The sequence below is a fragment of the Colias philodice genome, chromosome 21 (assembly GCF_061535455.1).
Source record: "Colias philodice isolate Cphi_HAF_F1 chromosome 21, ilColPhil1 Martin Lab GWU primary, whole genome shotgun sequence".
Classification (NCBI taxonomy): domain Eukaryota; kingdom Metazoa; phylum Arthropoda; class Insecta; order Lepidoptera; family Pieridae; genus Colias; species Colias philodice.
This window is the reverse complement of record NC_143106.1, coordinates 9,729,514-9,745,110: the sequence shown is the minus strand read 5'-3', so window position 1 is coordinate 9,745,110 and position 15,597 is coordinate 9,729,514. Positions and strand designations below refer to the sequence as shown.

At 35.7% G+C, this 15,597-nt stretch overlaps 1 protein-coding gene across 1 annotated transcript; it reads left to right on the top strand.

Annotated features, from left to right (window-relative positions):
- Positions 1 to 212: 212 nt before the first annotated feature.
- On the top strand, positions 213 to 14,727 carry LOC149479128 (coiled-coil domain-containing protein 42 homolog). Its single transcript, XM_089708869.1, has 7 exons — positions 213 to 376; positions 1,243 to 1,444; positions 4,009 to 4,182; positions 11,834 to 11,912; positions 12,836 to 12,975; positions 13,270 to 13,532; positions 14,614 to 14,727. Exons 1-7 carry the CDS (start codon positions 267 to 269, stop codon positions 14,639 to 14,641), a joined length of 996 nt encoding a protein of 331 aa, XP_089564995.1. The 5' UTR covers positions 213 to 266; the 3' UTR covers positions 14,642 to 14,727.
- Positions 14,728 to 15,597: the final 870 nt, after the last annotated feature.

Here is a 15,597-nt window from a genome sequence, read left to right as displayed (position 1 = left end):
ATAGTTGGGTCATGGGTGGAAATTGGAATGCACAAATTCCTCACGATAATGAAATTATGAAAAACATAACTTGCTGATGAGGGGGATTTATTTTATAATAACCTCTATTTATATAGAAATTACGAAAACATAAACAGTTATCTAAAAATATTGTATTGCTAGGCAACGCACTTTGTTAGACTTCATTATTTTTGCAAGCCAACACAACGCAAATCAACTTTTAATAATTTACATTATTTTAAGACTTTAAATAGGTAATTAAAATCATGAAGAAAGTTTCGAAAGATTTGGCGCCAATCGCGCTACCTCATGGACCTCCTGTGGAATCCGTGTCGGAATATTATAAATCGCTAATGGAAAGTGCTCGTATGGTCAAGTAAGCCTTTTTTACGCATTGAGGTATTATAATAATATAGAGAGGACATCACGAACAAAATCTGTGTAACAAGCGCGGCGGCGGCACCGGCCGGCTAGTCAGTAGACACTTTGTAGATATTCTGCCTTTTATTACTTATAAATTAAAACCAATCAATGTAACAAATAAATAATGTTTATCTTATTAAATAAATATGAATAAAATTATCAATTAAAACCAATCAATGTAACAAAAAAATGGCTTGAGACGATTGACTCTAACTCGTGTTAGAAATAGTTTATTAGAGATGCCCTCTCTAGTACGTAGTACATGGTAACTCTATGTTTTTACGCATTGACTAAGTTAGCTCGTAATATTATTATTATATTACTTACCATAAAAATAAAAAATAATATACCGTACAAATAATTCGAGATTCTATGCCAACACTGTTTGGTACTTTAAAGTTTTAAACAGATTAAATACAGCATTTTTATGAATAAAATTCTATTAATAAAAATGTAAACATAAACATAAGATTTACAGTTTTAAAACACCTCATCTTTCTTATAAAATAATTTGATAATTCCACTGATATTCAGTAACGGCATCAGTACATAGTAAATAATAGTCAATGAACGGCATGTAGGCATTAACCGTATTTGCATTTTGCACATTCGTGCGTTTCAAAGAAGCAAGAAAGAAAAAAAGGCGAGGCGAATAACGAATTCGTATTTTATAATTTATACCACATTTTTCCGCTATTTCACAATCGTGTTCGTTATTCGCCTAGCTATTCGCCTAGCTATTCGAACGAATCTGTGTATGCAGTATTCAAAAAAGTATCCATTTGAACTAATTTCCATTTCCCACAACTTATTACACAGAAAGTACCCAGTATGGGATGTCGCCCGTCCCACCCCACAAGTGCTGATGGAACAGGCGCGAAGGGATCTCATGGAGGCTGACGAAAAGCTGGCACATAAGCGGGAAGAAGAAAGAATTAATAGGCAGACCATGAACGCGAAGTGGCAAGATCTGCGTGAGAAGGAAATGCTGCTGAAGGACTCGTTTATTAGTTTTAACAAGGTAAGCTTCGCCCGTATTATCGTAGTTATTAGGCCAGTGGAAATTAACATTAAATTCGCAAAGCACGATGTAGATTTGAATTTTTGGTATGTTGTTTGGATCAGTTAGTGTGATGTAAATCCCAATTTGCAACTTCGAAAAAGTTGTGCTCGCTGCGCACCACGTGATAAACTGCGAAAATTTTGGACTTTTTTCACTTTTTGCTCTAAAAGTCATAAACTATGCGTTTCCGACAAGTATGATTCAGTACATAAATTAAGGTTATTAAATGTGCAACAATTTAAGCCTAACCGCAGCTCTCTAAACCTTATAACGACTAAGAGCGTATACGCACTATGCGGGTAGCCGCATTGACGGTAGCCGTCCGGCTGACCGCAAGCACAATTATGTACGTTATATTCATTTCTATGCGCACTGCGATGCGGCTACCGCAGACCGCACAGTGCGCATAGAAATGAATATTCCGTACATAATTGTGCTTGCGGTCAGCCGGACGGCTACCCGCAATGCGGCTACCCGCATAGTGCGTATACGCTCTAAACTGTGGCCATTCGAAGATGGTTCATTTTTCCCGAAATATTGAAATTTTTAGTTTTGCTCCCGTTTGAAGCAAAATATTGGCAAAAACCGCTCGTTCTATGAGAAGTTCGTATAATAAAGTTGTAGTGCATTTAATTTTCTTTTATAAGAGCATAGAACAAAGTCTGTGAGACAAATATTTCACACACAATATCTGAAAAACAAAAAGAAGGTAGAAATAGATTTTTAAAGAATTGAAACTGAGAGCATATAAAATCATAAAAAGAATAATACTTTTTCATTTGCAGGATAGGTAATTAACAAAATTACAAAATTTGGGAAAGTAGGAAAAAAGATTATACGCAAATAATAAACTGCGAAAATTTTGGACTTTTTTCACTTTTTGCTCTAAAAGTCATAAACTATGCGTTTCCGACAAGTATCATTCAGTACTTTATTCATTTCAGTACATAAATTAAGGTTATTAAATTTGCAACAATTTAAGCCAAACCGCAGCTCTCTAAACCTTATAACAACTAAGCTGTGGCCTTTCAAAGATAGTCAGTTTTTCCCGAAAATTTCAAATTTTTAGTTTTGCTCCCGTTTGAACCAAATAATTGGCAAAAACCGCTCGTTCTATGAGAAAGTCGTATAATAAAGTTGTAGTGCATTTAATTTTCTTTCATTAGAGCATAGAACAAAGTCTGTGAGACAAATAGTTCACTCACAATATCTGAAAAACAAAAAGAAGGTAGAAATAGATTTTTAAAGAATTGAAACTGAGGGCATATAAAATCATAAAAAGGATAATACTTTTTCATTTGCAGGATAGGTAATTAACAAAATTAAATTTTCTACAACTTTATTTTATGACCTTCTCATAGAACGAGCGGTTTTGCCAATATTTTGGTTCAAACGGGAGCAAAACTAAAAATTTGAAAATTTCGGGAAAAACTGACTATCTTTGAAAGGCCACAGCTTAGTTGTTATAAGGTTTAGAGAGCTGCGGTTAGGCTTAAATTGTTGCAAATTTAATTATCTTTGTAATTTTGTTAATTACCTATCCTGCAAATGAAAAAGTATTATCCTTTTTATGATTTTATATGCCCTCAGTTTCAATTCTTTAAAAATCTATTTCTACCTTCTTTTTGTTTTTCAGATATTGTGAGTGAACTATTTGTCTCACAGACTTTGTTCTATGCTCTTATGAAAGAAAATTAAATGCACTACAACTTTATTATACGAATTTCTCATAGAACTAGCGGTTTTTGCCAATATTTTGCTTCAAACGGGAGCAAAACTAAAAATTTCAATATTTCGGGAAAAATGAACCATCTTCGAATGGCCACAGTTTAGTCGTTATAAGGTTTAGAGAGCTGCGGTTAGGCTTAAATTGTTGCAAATTTAATAACCTTAATTTATGTACTGAATCATACTTGTCGGAAACGCATAGTTTATGACTTTTAGAGCAAAAAGTGAAAAAAGTCCAAAATTTTCGCAGTTTATCACGTGGTGCGCAGCGAGCACAACTTTTTCGAAGTTGCAAATTGGGATTTACATCACCCTAACTGATCCAAACAACATACCAAAAATTCAAATCTACATCGTGCTTTGCGAATTTAGGGTTTTTTAGTGACGATTTCTACTGGCCTATATGTATTTCAGACAAATTCGATGACCATCTAAATTAGCACCATCTGTTTTTTAATAGTTTATATCTTAAAATCACCTTGTTACTTTAATTCTTCATAGGATATTTATTGGCGTTTTTTTATGTAAAAAGCAAGCAAACATAGCAAAAAAAAGATAGCGAGCGATTACCTTTCTCTTTTAATTTTTATTAATATAAAGGAAAAACATCAAGAATCTAAAATCTAGATGAATCTATCTATAGGTACTCAACATGAAAAAAAATATATATTATCCCTTTTTCCCACAAAGAGAACCAAAGTTAAATTTGTTGCGAATTCGAATAAGTTTTAAAATTCAAAAGTAACTAACACATAAAAGTACAAATTGAAGTTGTAAATTTACGCGATATACAGTTCATAAGAGAAAACCAAGAAAAGCGCGAGCGTGCCCAACGCAAGATGGAGGCCGATCTAGAGATGCTAGAAAGGAAGTCCCGCGAAACGGACGCGATGCGGCAACGCGTCGCCGAGATGGAGGAAGTTAGAGGGCTTATGGAGAAACAGGTCGAGGATTATACGGTTTATGAGGTTGGTTCTTTATCAAAATCAAATTAATCAATACATCCATATCTAGATATACAGGCTGTAATCGATATGTGTGCACAGGCGATTATTCCGTAACTATTGCAGATATCAAAAAACTTTAAGCTGATATCGAAAGTACTTAACCTTATGAGTAAAATGGTCATAATAAATTTTTAAAAATAAAACGAGAAATATCCAAAAATGTTTTCTAATATTTATAATGAATGTTCGTGTTTAATTAATCTCAATTATAAATTAATTGTTATAAAAAAAAATATATATATATATATATATATATATATATATATATATATATATATATATATGTAGGAGTATTACTGGCTGGTAGAAGTATTACTGGCTGATGAGAATTACATCGGAACGAGATTTGACAACTGTCGATCTGGCGGAGCGTCGCGTCGATGGTTGGCGGCAGACGTTGCTTGGTTACAAACGAAGAACGGCTAGAGCACCACGTTTGCGACGAATCGCTATTGTTCCGAGTAATCTTGTGTATTGTTGTATCGAAACTAATTAAAAGCGATTGATCAAGTGATTCCCTAATTACTAGCGCATAGATTTGTGCGATTACATAACATTTGTTTGTAACATTGATGATTCATTTGTTTCCACCAACATTATAATTTACTGAAGATATGGGTGATTCTGATGATTATGGCCATCCGCCCATATCAGAAGTGGGATATACCATGCGCTAAAGACCGAGGAAAACCAACCACTTGACGAAAATAGCGCCTTGAATTTGTTAAGCAATATGGAAGTCTTACTTACTCGGATGATAGCAACGACGCAACCGCGCTCCGGTGGCAACTGCTAGCGCTGTCTTGTACAGTTAATCTTGTAGAGTTTAATCAGTAAGATGTAGACGTGCATGTAGAAGGTTGGTGTAAGATTACAGAGCTTATAGTATTGACTAAAACTTTAAAGAGCGTAGATTTACTTGTGGCTCTTAGGTACCTATGCACTGAAAGGCTGCGCCGCCTCTTGCTTGACAAAGTTAAATTTGAATGAGCTCACATGGGAGACTGTAAAACAAAATTTAATGGCCAGATTTTGTAAACCAAAATTATTTCAAGACTACTTTGATGAAATATTGCATTGTCAAAATTGGAACACAAGAAACTGCAGCAGAAGCTGGCCTGCGCTTATGAAATATGATCGAAACACTATACCTAAAACTCGAATGCCAGAAGATGTTATAACTGGATTTGTCATATCAGTCTTATGTCAGATGGATGGTTTGATACGCCATGAGCTAAACGCATATACTGTCACTACCAAACCTCAGCTATTTAGAATCTTAAGAGGCATTTCTCTAAAGCGAAGATCGGAGCTTATTGAAATCCAAGAGCCTGATTTAAAACAATAACAAAAAGATTTGTACACGCAAGAGTTCCTGATAAATGTCATTTTTGTGGAATGCCCGGATACCGGCAAGCCGACTGTAAAAAGCGTCTTCGAGAAGATTTTTCTAGAATAACTAAACAGCAAAATCCGTCAACTGCATTACGTGCTCCTGAGAAAATTGCGACCGTAACCTGCTACATATGCGGTCAAGCTGGACACGTAGCAACAAATTGTAATGAAAGAGGACGATGTCGGTTAAAAAGGAGGTATAGCTACTACAAAATAAGAGGTTAATGTCTGCGAACAACGACTGTCGAGTGGCATCTTGAGGCCGTAATCCGGTGAGTCAGTCCCCTTTTTGTTTGAAAGCGGGTCGTCTTGCTTTTTGATAAAATAGAGCTATCTTAGTAAGTTGCCAGATACTGTGCGCAGTGATCTTGGGTATCTTACGGGCAAGTAGAGCGTGTGATGCGCACTTTGAAAAGTTTGCTAACGATTATCTAAAACGGTCCCAATAAAGCGTGGCGTGACATAACATCTGAGATCGTGATATCATTGACCATGAATTGTCGAAAATTGGTCGAAATTCATGCAGAGCAAGACAATTCGTAACTTATGAGTAATCTGTAAGCATTGTTTGCATGAAGTCTACTTAACTATGTTGGCACGTTGAGTGAGAACAGTTATCGAGTAATGTGGTGTGTGAAGGTGGTTGAAGGGAATGTCGTCCGGGCCATGCAGCTGATAGCGGCTGGTCGAAGTGACACATTTATCCGATTCAACCATAAGTGTTCTTTGGTCGAAAGGACAGTGTCGTCCGGTCCATGCACATGGTCGAAAGGACACACCCGTCCGGTCCAAATGATACTGTGTAAAATTGGTCCTAGGGATAGGACATGCCGATAAAGTGTGTATTGTTTGTTGTGTGAGTAGAAAAAGGTGCCGTCCGGTCCATGAGTGGTCGAAAGGACACACGCTTTTTAATTCTGAGTCAATTATTGTTGTATGACCGTAATATTACGTAGTAGACGTAGACGACGACGACGTATTAGCTTGTCAGGATGGACGAGCGGGTATAGATTGACAGATACCCGTCCGATGGATTGTGTTATTGTTACAGGACTGCAATCTGATGCGCCCGAGGACGGTCGATAGTCAGAATGGCCGTGTAGGAGTATTACTGGCTGGTAGAAGTATTACTGGCTGATGAGAATTACATCGGAACGAGATTTGACAACTGTCGATCTGGCGGAGCGTCGCCTCGATGGTTGGCGGCAGACGTTGCTTGGTTACAAACGAAGAACGGCTAGAGCACCACGTTTGCGACGAATCGCTATTGTTCCGAGTAATCTTGTGTATTGTTGTATCGAAACTAATTAAAAGCGATTGATCAAGTGATTCCCTAATTACTAGCGCATAGATTTGTGCGATTACATAACATTTGTTTGTAACATTGATGATTCATTTGTTTCCACCAACATTATAATTTACTGAAGATATGGGTGATTCTGATGATTATGGCCATCCGCCCATATATATATATATATATATATATATATATATATAGTTATATATTTAGCCAAAATGGTTTCAAAAAGGTACCTACTAGATGTGAATAAGTAAATAGGTAGTTACTTTATTAAATATTATTTTTATTTTTTATCCAGTTAAAAAATGTTGAGTTAACTAGTTAATTAAGAAGTAAATAAAAAAATGCAAGCGAACATTAACTAATTATTACTATTTAAATTAATTATAATCGTATTATTCTATGCATTATTATTATGCCAGTGAATTAGTAATATAATAGTCTTCCGTTCTATGTTAAAATAGTTTATCATATTATATTGAAACCTAGAAACCATTGAGGTATTATTACTACGTAGTACATAGTAACTCAATGCTAGAAACGAATACTAAGGCACGAATAATGAATATAGGATACTAAGACAGGCAGGGAAAGATCTAATTATGAATATGATATAAAAAATACATGCGGGTTTTTTCAAGTTTTTCTACACCAGCTGTAGCAGTTGCAGTGGTGGCATGTGGATTTATCTTAGATCATTTAAGTAATGGATGGAGTACGCTGGCAAATGTTCTAACTAAACTTTCTGCCGGTTTTGGTGCGGGGAGGGCAACTCACACTATTGAAACACAATCACACATTCACAAAAATAATTTGTGTCACGAAAGTCGTAAAAATTTACGACCTTTTAAGCGACGAGTTTTTAAATTCAACTCTATCCCAAAGTTCATAAAGATTAAATTTGTATTTCATTCCAAGTTGTCTCGTGGGGAGTGTGGTTCAATATCGCATTCTAAATTCAACTTTATAACTTAGATCATAAAGATTAAATTTGTATTTCTTTAAAAGATAGTCTCGTAAGGAATGCGGTTCATTATCGCGTTTTAAATTCAACTTTCTCTCTTAGTAGATAAAGATTAAATTTGTATATTTTCTTTCCATGATAGTCTCGTCTCTTTCTCTCTCGAAACATGACGCGATTATTTGTCTTGATCATATCGCTAAACGATACATCGACGATTATTAGAAATTGCATTTAATTAGAAATGTACGTTAAAAAATAAAAAAATATACACAAATTAAAGGTTATTCCATCTTTTTTAATATTCGACATGTTTGAATTGCTTCTGCAAGACTTGACAGTGCAAAACGGCATTTTTAGCGGAGCACTTGCAGACGTCCTTTCGATGTTTTACGAATACGCAGAGTGTTTGTAATCGATTACGCAAGTAGTTTTTATGAAAGCATAAGATTTTTCGATTCGAATAATCTTATACCTCAGCAAAAGGGGAAACGCCTGCGAGTGTTATCCATTACTTAATGATCTAAGGGATTTATCGTATCCTCAACTTTTTGCATGATAATAATAATTATCTGCCTAATGCTACTGACCTACATAAGTACATATTATAATATTGTTTTTATTTATGGGGTAGTAAGGTGTACCTATGCAATGTGTATACCTACGTATCTATTCTCGAACATTTTGGTCACTGAGGCGCGAGCACGAAAACTATCGTCAAAGTATTCCTATCGTCATAGAACATGACGTCATTATAAAGTTTTATAAAGTATTAGTTCCTTTTACGCACGGCAGGGGCGCTTTTAAAATTCCCGCTTATAGATGTACTAGCGGTCCGCCCCGGCGCGGCTTCGCCCGTGGTACATATTTCGCAATAAAAAGTGGCCTATGTCCTTTCTCGGGTATCAAAATATCTCTATACCAAATTTCATGCAAATTATCTCTCAAAATATCTCTATACCAAATTTCATGTTCAGTAGTTAAGGCGTGATTGAGTAACAGACAGACAGAGTTACTTTCGCATTTATAATATTAGTATGGATGTGCTATTTATTAAATAGGTTTGAAGTTGGTGCCGAACATTAAGCACTTAGTATTAAGCCCGTGCACCGACATCAAACCTTTTTAATAAATAGCACATATAAATAATATGTAGTAAATAATAATGTCAAATCTTTTTTATTTCTTACTTTTCCGTTTTTGAAGTCGGTTGTTTTTAACGTAGTTATTTTTATTAGTGAATATTAAGCTTTCCGTGCGATTAGAGCTTTTTATGAAAATTAAGCTCTCCGTGTGATTAGAGCTTCTTGTGAAAATTAAGCTCTCCGTGCGATTAAAGCTTTTTGTGAAAATTAAGCTTTCCGTTCGATTAGAGCTTTTAATGAAAATTAAGCTCTCCGTGCGATTATAGCTTAATGAAAATTAAGCCTCCGTGCGATTAGAGCTTTTTGTGAAAATTAAGCTCTCCGTGCGATTAGATCGCTTTTTGTGAAAATTAAACTCTCCGTGCGATTAGAGCTTTTTGTGAAAATTAAGCTCTCCATGCGATTAGAGCTTTTTGTGAAAATTAAGCTCTCCGTGCGATTAGAGCTTTTTGTGAAAATTAAGCTCTCCGTGCGATTAGAGCTTTTTGTGAAAATTAAGCTCTCCATGTGATTAGGGCTTTTTGTGAAAATTAAGCTCTCCGTGCGATTAGAGCTTTTTGTGAAAATTAAACTCTCCGTGCGATTAGAGCTTTTTGTGAAAATTAAGCTTTCCGTGCGATATGAGCTTTTTGTGAAAATTAAGCTCTCCATGCGATTAGAGCTTTTTGTGAAAATTAAGCTCTCCATGCGATTAGACCTTTTTGTGAAAATTAAGCTCTCCGTGCGATTAGAGCTTTTGTGAAAATTAAGCTTTCCGTGCGATTAGAGCTTAATGAGAAAAATTAAGCTCTCCGTGCGATGAGAGTTTTTTGTGAAAACAAAGCTCCGTGCGATTAGTTTTTTTGTGAAAATTAAGCTTTCCGTGCGAATAGAGCTTTTTGTGAAAATTAAGCTCTCCGTGCGATTAGAGCTTTTTTGTGAAAATTAAACTTTCCGTGCGAATAGAGCTTTTTGTGAAAATTAAGCTCTCCATGGGATTAGAGCTTTTTGTGAAAATTAAGCTCTCCGTGCGATTAGAGCTTTTTTGTGAAAATTAAACTTTCCGTGCGAATAGAGCTTTTTGTGAAAATTAAGCTCTCCATGGGATTAGAGCTTTTTGTGAAAATTAAGCTCTCCGTGCGATTAGAGCTTTTTGTGCAAATTAAGTAAGCTTTCCGTGCGATATGAGCTTTTTGTGAAAATTAAGCTTTCCATGCTATTAGAGCTTTTTGTGAAAATTAAGCTCTCCGTGCGATTAGAGCTTTTTGTGAAAATTAAGCTCCGAGCGATTAGAGCCTTTAATGAAAATTAAGCTCTCCATGCGATTAGTTTTTAGTGAATATTAAGCTTTCCGTGCGATTAGAGCTTTTTATGAAAATTAAGCTTTCCGTGCGATAAGAGCTTTTTGTGAAAATTAAGCTCTCCGTGCGATTAGAGCTTTTTTGTGAAAATGAAGCTTTCCGTGCGAATAGAGCTTTTTGTGAAAATTAAGCTCTCGGTGCGATGAGAGTTTTTTGTGAAAATTAAGCTCTCCGTGCGATTAGAGCTTTTTTGTGAAAATTTAGCTTTCCGTGCGATTAGAGCCTTTAATGAAAATTAAGCTCTCCATGCGATTTTATGCGGTTATCAATTCGGCCGGTATATTTTTTTTTTATGTATGTACACCGATTACTCCGAGGTTTCTGAACCGATTTACGTGATTCTTTTTTTGTTCGATGCGGGATGGTGTCGAATTGGTTCCATAATTTTTTTTTTCGGATAGGCCCAGTAGTTTTTATTTTATGAACATTTTTGTCTGTACTCGATGACTAAGTTGATATGTAGCAAGTAACTTTGATTCACTTCCCGGTAACCGATTGAGCTGAAATTTTGTATACGTATGAAAATTTGATAGCGATGAAACATTATCATGACATGAAGCTGATTTGATGATGGAATCGGAAGGTGGCCATAGGAACTCAGTAATATATTGACTCAACTTTATCGTGTTTGGGCTCGTTTGATTCGTGTTGAAAAATACACTAAAAAGTAATAAATAAAAACTGCGTTAAAAAATAAAAACAACCGACTTCAAAAACGGAAAAGTAAGAAATAAAAAAGATTTGATATTATTATTAACTAATACTTGATATTATTGTACATATATTTCGCAATAAAAAGTGGCCTATGTCCTTTCTCGGGTATCAAAATATCTCTATACCAAATTTCATCCAAATTGGTTCAGTAGTTAAGGCTTATACATGCGCTAATAACCTTGACCATACTAGACGGATCTCAAACCTCTCCCGCTGCACCTTCTTTTTTCCTCGCATTTTGTATTTAAAAAGATACTAATCAGTGAAACAAAAAATCCTCGTCAGGGACTGTTGTGTAACTGATAATTTATTAAACATAAAATTTTCAGAGCTCTAAGTCAGCAGGTTACGAAGTTTATAGAGTATTTGCGGAAAAATCGATGACCACGGCACATTTTTTTTCTAGAAATCTATTAACTTTGGAAAAAAATCCTCGCGAGCAATTAAAGATCAAAGACCATCCTATTTTATATATTTTTTTCGGTATTGTGCTTTATGTTGTACCACACTTTATAGAGGTTGAACATAGTCGAAATTGCCGGGTAACGCCTTAAGGCGTGATTGAGTAACAGACAGACAGACAGAGTTACTTTCGCATTTATAATATTAGTATGGATAAGTATGGAAATTTACGACGACAACGTCTTTCTCTCTACGACGATACGAATACTTTGACGATAGTTATAACTTATAGGATTCAATAATAATGTTCGAATGTAGGTATTTGATGAATGAATTCAATTGAATATTGTTTCAGGATTATTTGATGTCTGTGGTGCACAACTATCCAGAGTTCAAGCAACCTTTAGATGTTCTCAATAGATATGAAGCCTTAGGTAATGCTTTTCGGAATATCTAAATGTTTTTATTATGTTTAATTTTATGTTTTGAAAAGAGTTAAATTCAGTGTATTTCGTGAGATTTCTGCCTTTTTGATTAAAAAAAAAGTTTATGAGGCTTTTGTATCCTGCCAGACAGATATTTTATTCTCTAATGAACCGAGCTATCTAAGCACACTTTCAACATTATATAAATTGACCGGTCAAAGTGGGATTGAACAAAAACCACAAAGTGATCAGTTTTAACTAATATTTATTAAAACAGTTTTACTCAATACAATACAATACAAAAAAGATTTTTGCAACCAAACAACACAATGATAATATGTTTATACACATTACACTCTAAGACGCAATAAAAAATACAAAAAATAATAAAAATAAAATAACATATCTAAGATAACAATCGAATTACAACATACAATAACTATATCAGGCTTGCATTGTGGCTGCAAAAAAGGCCCTGGCTCAGCACAGTGTTGCAGAGGCAAACTCCACAACACTGATAATTCTGCCAGATTCTGATTGCTTCCTGAATCTGTGTTCCCCGACGAGTACAATATGGGGACTTCAAGCGTAGAATGAACGGGTACCTACTAGGGAAGCGCGTACCATCTTAGGCCACATCTTATATCTTTCCATCAAGCAAGGTTGTAGTCAAGCGCTTCCCTATCTAGAATAAAAAAAAGACGGGTTGCACTCCGGGAGTGCCGGCAGAAGTGAAAACTTGATTATTAACGTTGAGCATGTTTGATATTTTGGAATGGTATCCGTCTTACGCTTTTCGATGGTCACGTGTCCTGACGCGAGTTTAAGATTTTATACCCATTACAGAAAAAGTGCTCAACGCCGCTAAAGAAGTTTTCACTTCAAAAAATGATACCCAGGCCAAGTAAAAAATTCGTAACTTTATAATCAAGCGGCTGCAAAGAACACGCTAGCTGATCGCCAAGAGCGAGACCTGGAGATGCTGGAGAGCGCCCGCCAGGAGATTGCAGCTCTTACTGAAGAGAAAAAGCTATTCATTATGGGGCTGAACAATACGCTCGCGGATTTGAGGGTACATTGTAATATTAATTAGCCTTTATTCACCATAATTTTTACGTGTCATCGACGTAACGATCGACCCAACGATCGACCCTCACTTTGATTAGCATCAATTGTTATATAAATTTTTAAAGAATAGAAAAAAATCGATCACGAGGCGGGACTTGAACCCGCATCCTTTCGAGCCATTCCGGGGCGGATGCCTGACCAACTCAGCCACACGTGAACCGCCAGAGCAATCGAATTTATTCTATTCTTTATAAATTTATATGTTATAGTTGTTTATTTCGTCAATTTGTTTACGCAGTGGCGCTACGATCAAGTGCGTAACCGCGTTATAAAATGGGAGTTAGCGCTCAACCGGCTCAAGGACACAGCGGCTCGTAGACACGCGGAGCTCTGCCACGTACGAGCTGCTGTATATTCCTTATATGAGAAGATTAGCCGACAAAAAGGATTGCCTTTAGATGCTCCGAAGGAGGATTTTGAACAGCAACTTGTGGTTATAATGAGAGCTTTGCTAGAGCTCCGCAGGATTCATAGGATTGCGCAGAGACGGTCTAAGGAGAAGTAAGTATAGATGGGTAGATAGCCACTTGCCACTTGATGCTTTAAGGGAGGATTTTGAACAGCAACTAGTGGTTATAATGAGGGCACTGTTGGAGCTGTGTAGGAGTCATAGGATCACGCAGAGTCGGTCGAAGGAAAAGTAAGTAGAGATAGCTAGGATAGGAGTGTGTGTTATTTAGGGCTGATTTTTCAATCCTTGGTTAAAACTTATTCGTCGAATAATGTATAAAACTACCATTTTAAAAACGTATTCTAATTGCCCGTATTTGACAGTTAACGTGACATTTTAATATTATCGTGTAATACTTTATTAGACGGATAAGTTTTATCCAAGCATCGAAAAATCGGCCTTTAGAGCTTTATATTAGTTGTGAAAAGAACGCGGAGCTGTGAACTAGTAGTGGTGATCATGAGGGCACTGCTAGAGCTGCGCAGGATTCATAGGATCGCGCAGAGACGGTCTCAAGAGAAGTAAGTGGAGATAGGGTTAAGGAAGGAACATTTTCCTCTTTCTTGAATGAGGTATGATGGTAGCATTTTCTTCTGAAAATTTACCGTCAAAATGTTCTGTCATTGAATGGACCATGTGGTAAATTTGAGAATCAGGTTTTCATATTGCAGGCGTTGCAACTTGCAATAATGGAAAGAAGAAAGGTACAGATGGAAAACTGGGAGTAGGATAGTAACAATAATATACATACAAAAAAAAGACGTGTGGCACTCGGGGACTGCCGCGGTAAAGCTATTGCAATTTGCATGCTATGCCTTCAAGCCACACCTCCGCGCCCGTCGGAGTGGGGAGCGTGAGGTTTTCGTTACTAAATTTCTGGATTCGGACCCCGCGCTCAAGGCCCGCGATAGAAGCTATGCAATAGCTTAAAAATATAGATTTTTTTTTATTTTGCCATCACAACTTTAATTATTTTTACAAGACGCGTATTCTCTTGATAGCATTTTCGTTATGAAGGCTGTAGGATGGAAGATAAGAATAATGAAACTCTCTTAAGACAGCACATATTTATGCCAATAGTTATGATTTTCGAATACAAATACAATTTAATAAAAAAAAAATATTTTTCAGGGACGCAGAATCCATGCAAACCGCCTAGAAGGAACATTTGAACAAAAATTAAAAAATAAATTACAACAAGGATTGCGGTTCCCTTCATTTTATAAAATTGATGTTATTAAAAATTATAAATATATTTTATACGAAAAACTATCTGTCTTTTTCTTAAGAAAAGGGAATAAAGGGGTAATAAAATAATTCAAGAAAATAAGTTTTGTTTTTTTTGGCTGATAAAAAAAATACGTGTGGCACTCGAGGACTGCCGCGGTAAAGCTGTTGCATAGCATCGCATCGCTGTGCCGGTTGGAGTTACATTCGGTCGCCGCGCTCAAAGTCTGAGATAAAAGCTATGCAATAGCATAACAAAAATAAAATAATAATATTTCTTAAGATTTTGATGTTATAATTTTAAATACTAGTCTAAAATTGTATAAAAAGTTAGCTAGGTATAAAAGAATAATTTACGTCAGCAAGGTTTATAGGTGTTTGAATTCAGTTATTGGACAGGATTTCAACCTTTGTTTTTTAGTCTGTCTTCATGAATCTGAAAATTGTAGGTAGGTAATTACTAATTACAGAAATAACAATAAAAACTAAAAGATTAAACTAAAGATTTTTTATTTTAATACAAGCTACTATTTTATCTAAATGTATGTTAAAATATTTATGCATTCTGAGCTGTTTTTTCAAAAAAATATAAAACTATTTCATAGGTTTTTTAGCGATAAGGAAAGATGTTTTAATTTAGTAACGACACAGTAAGACGAAACACTACTTAATCTAAAATATATATACTAAAAAATACTAAACCGTCTTCCAATATTCGGTACTAGAGGAAATTTAAATGGGACCACGCGGGAGATGCCACCTTTCAAATAAAAAAGAGCGTGTGTGCCGAGCACATGTGTCAGACGTGAAATTTCTTTGGAAAGTTTCGAAGATACCAAAATCGTCGCTTTACTCCATAACGTGACGCCATAGAATATAATCCTATCC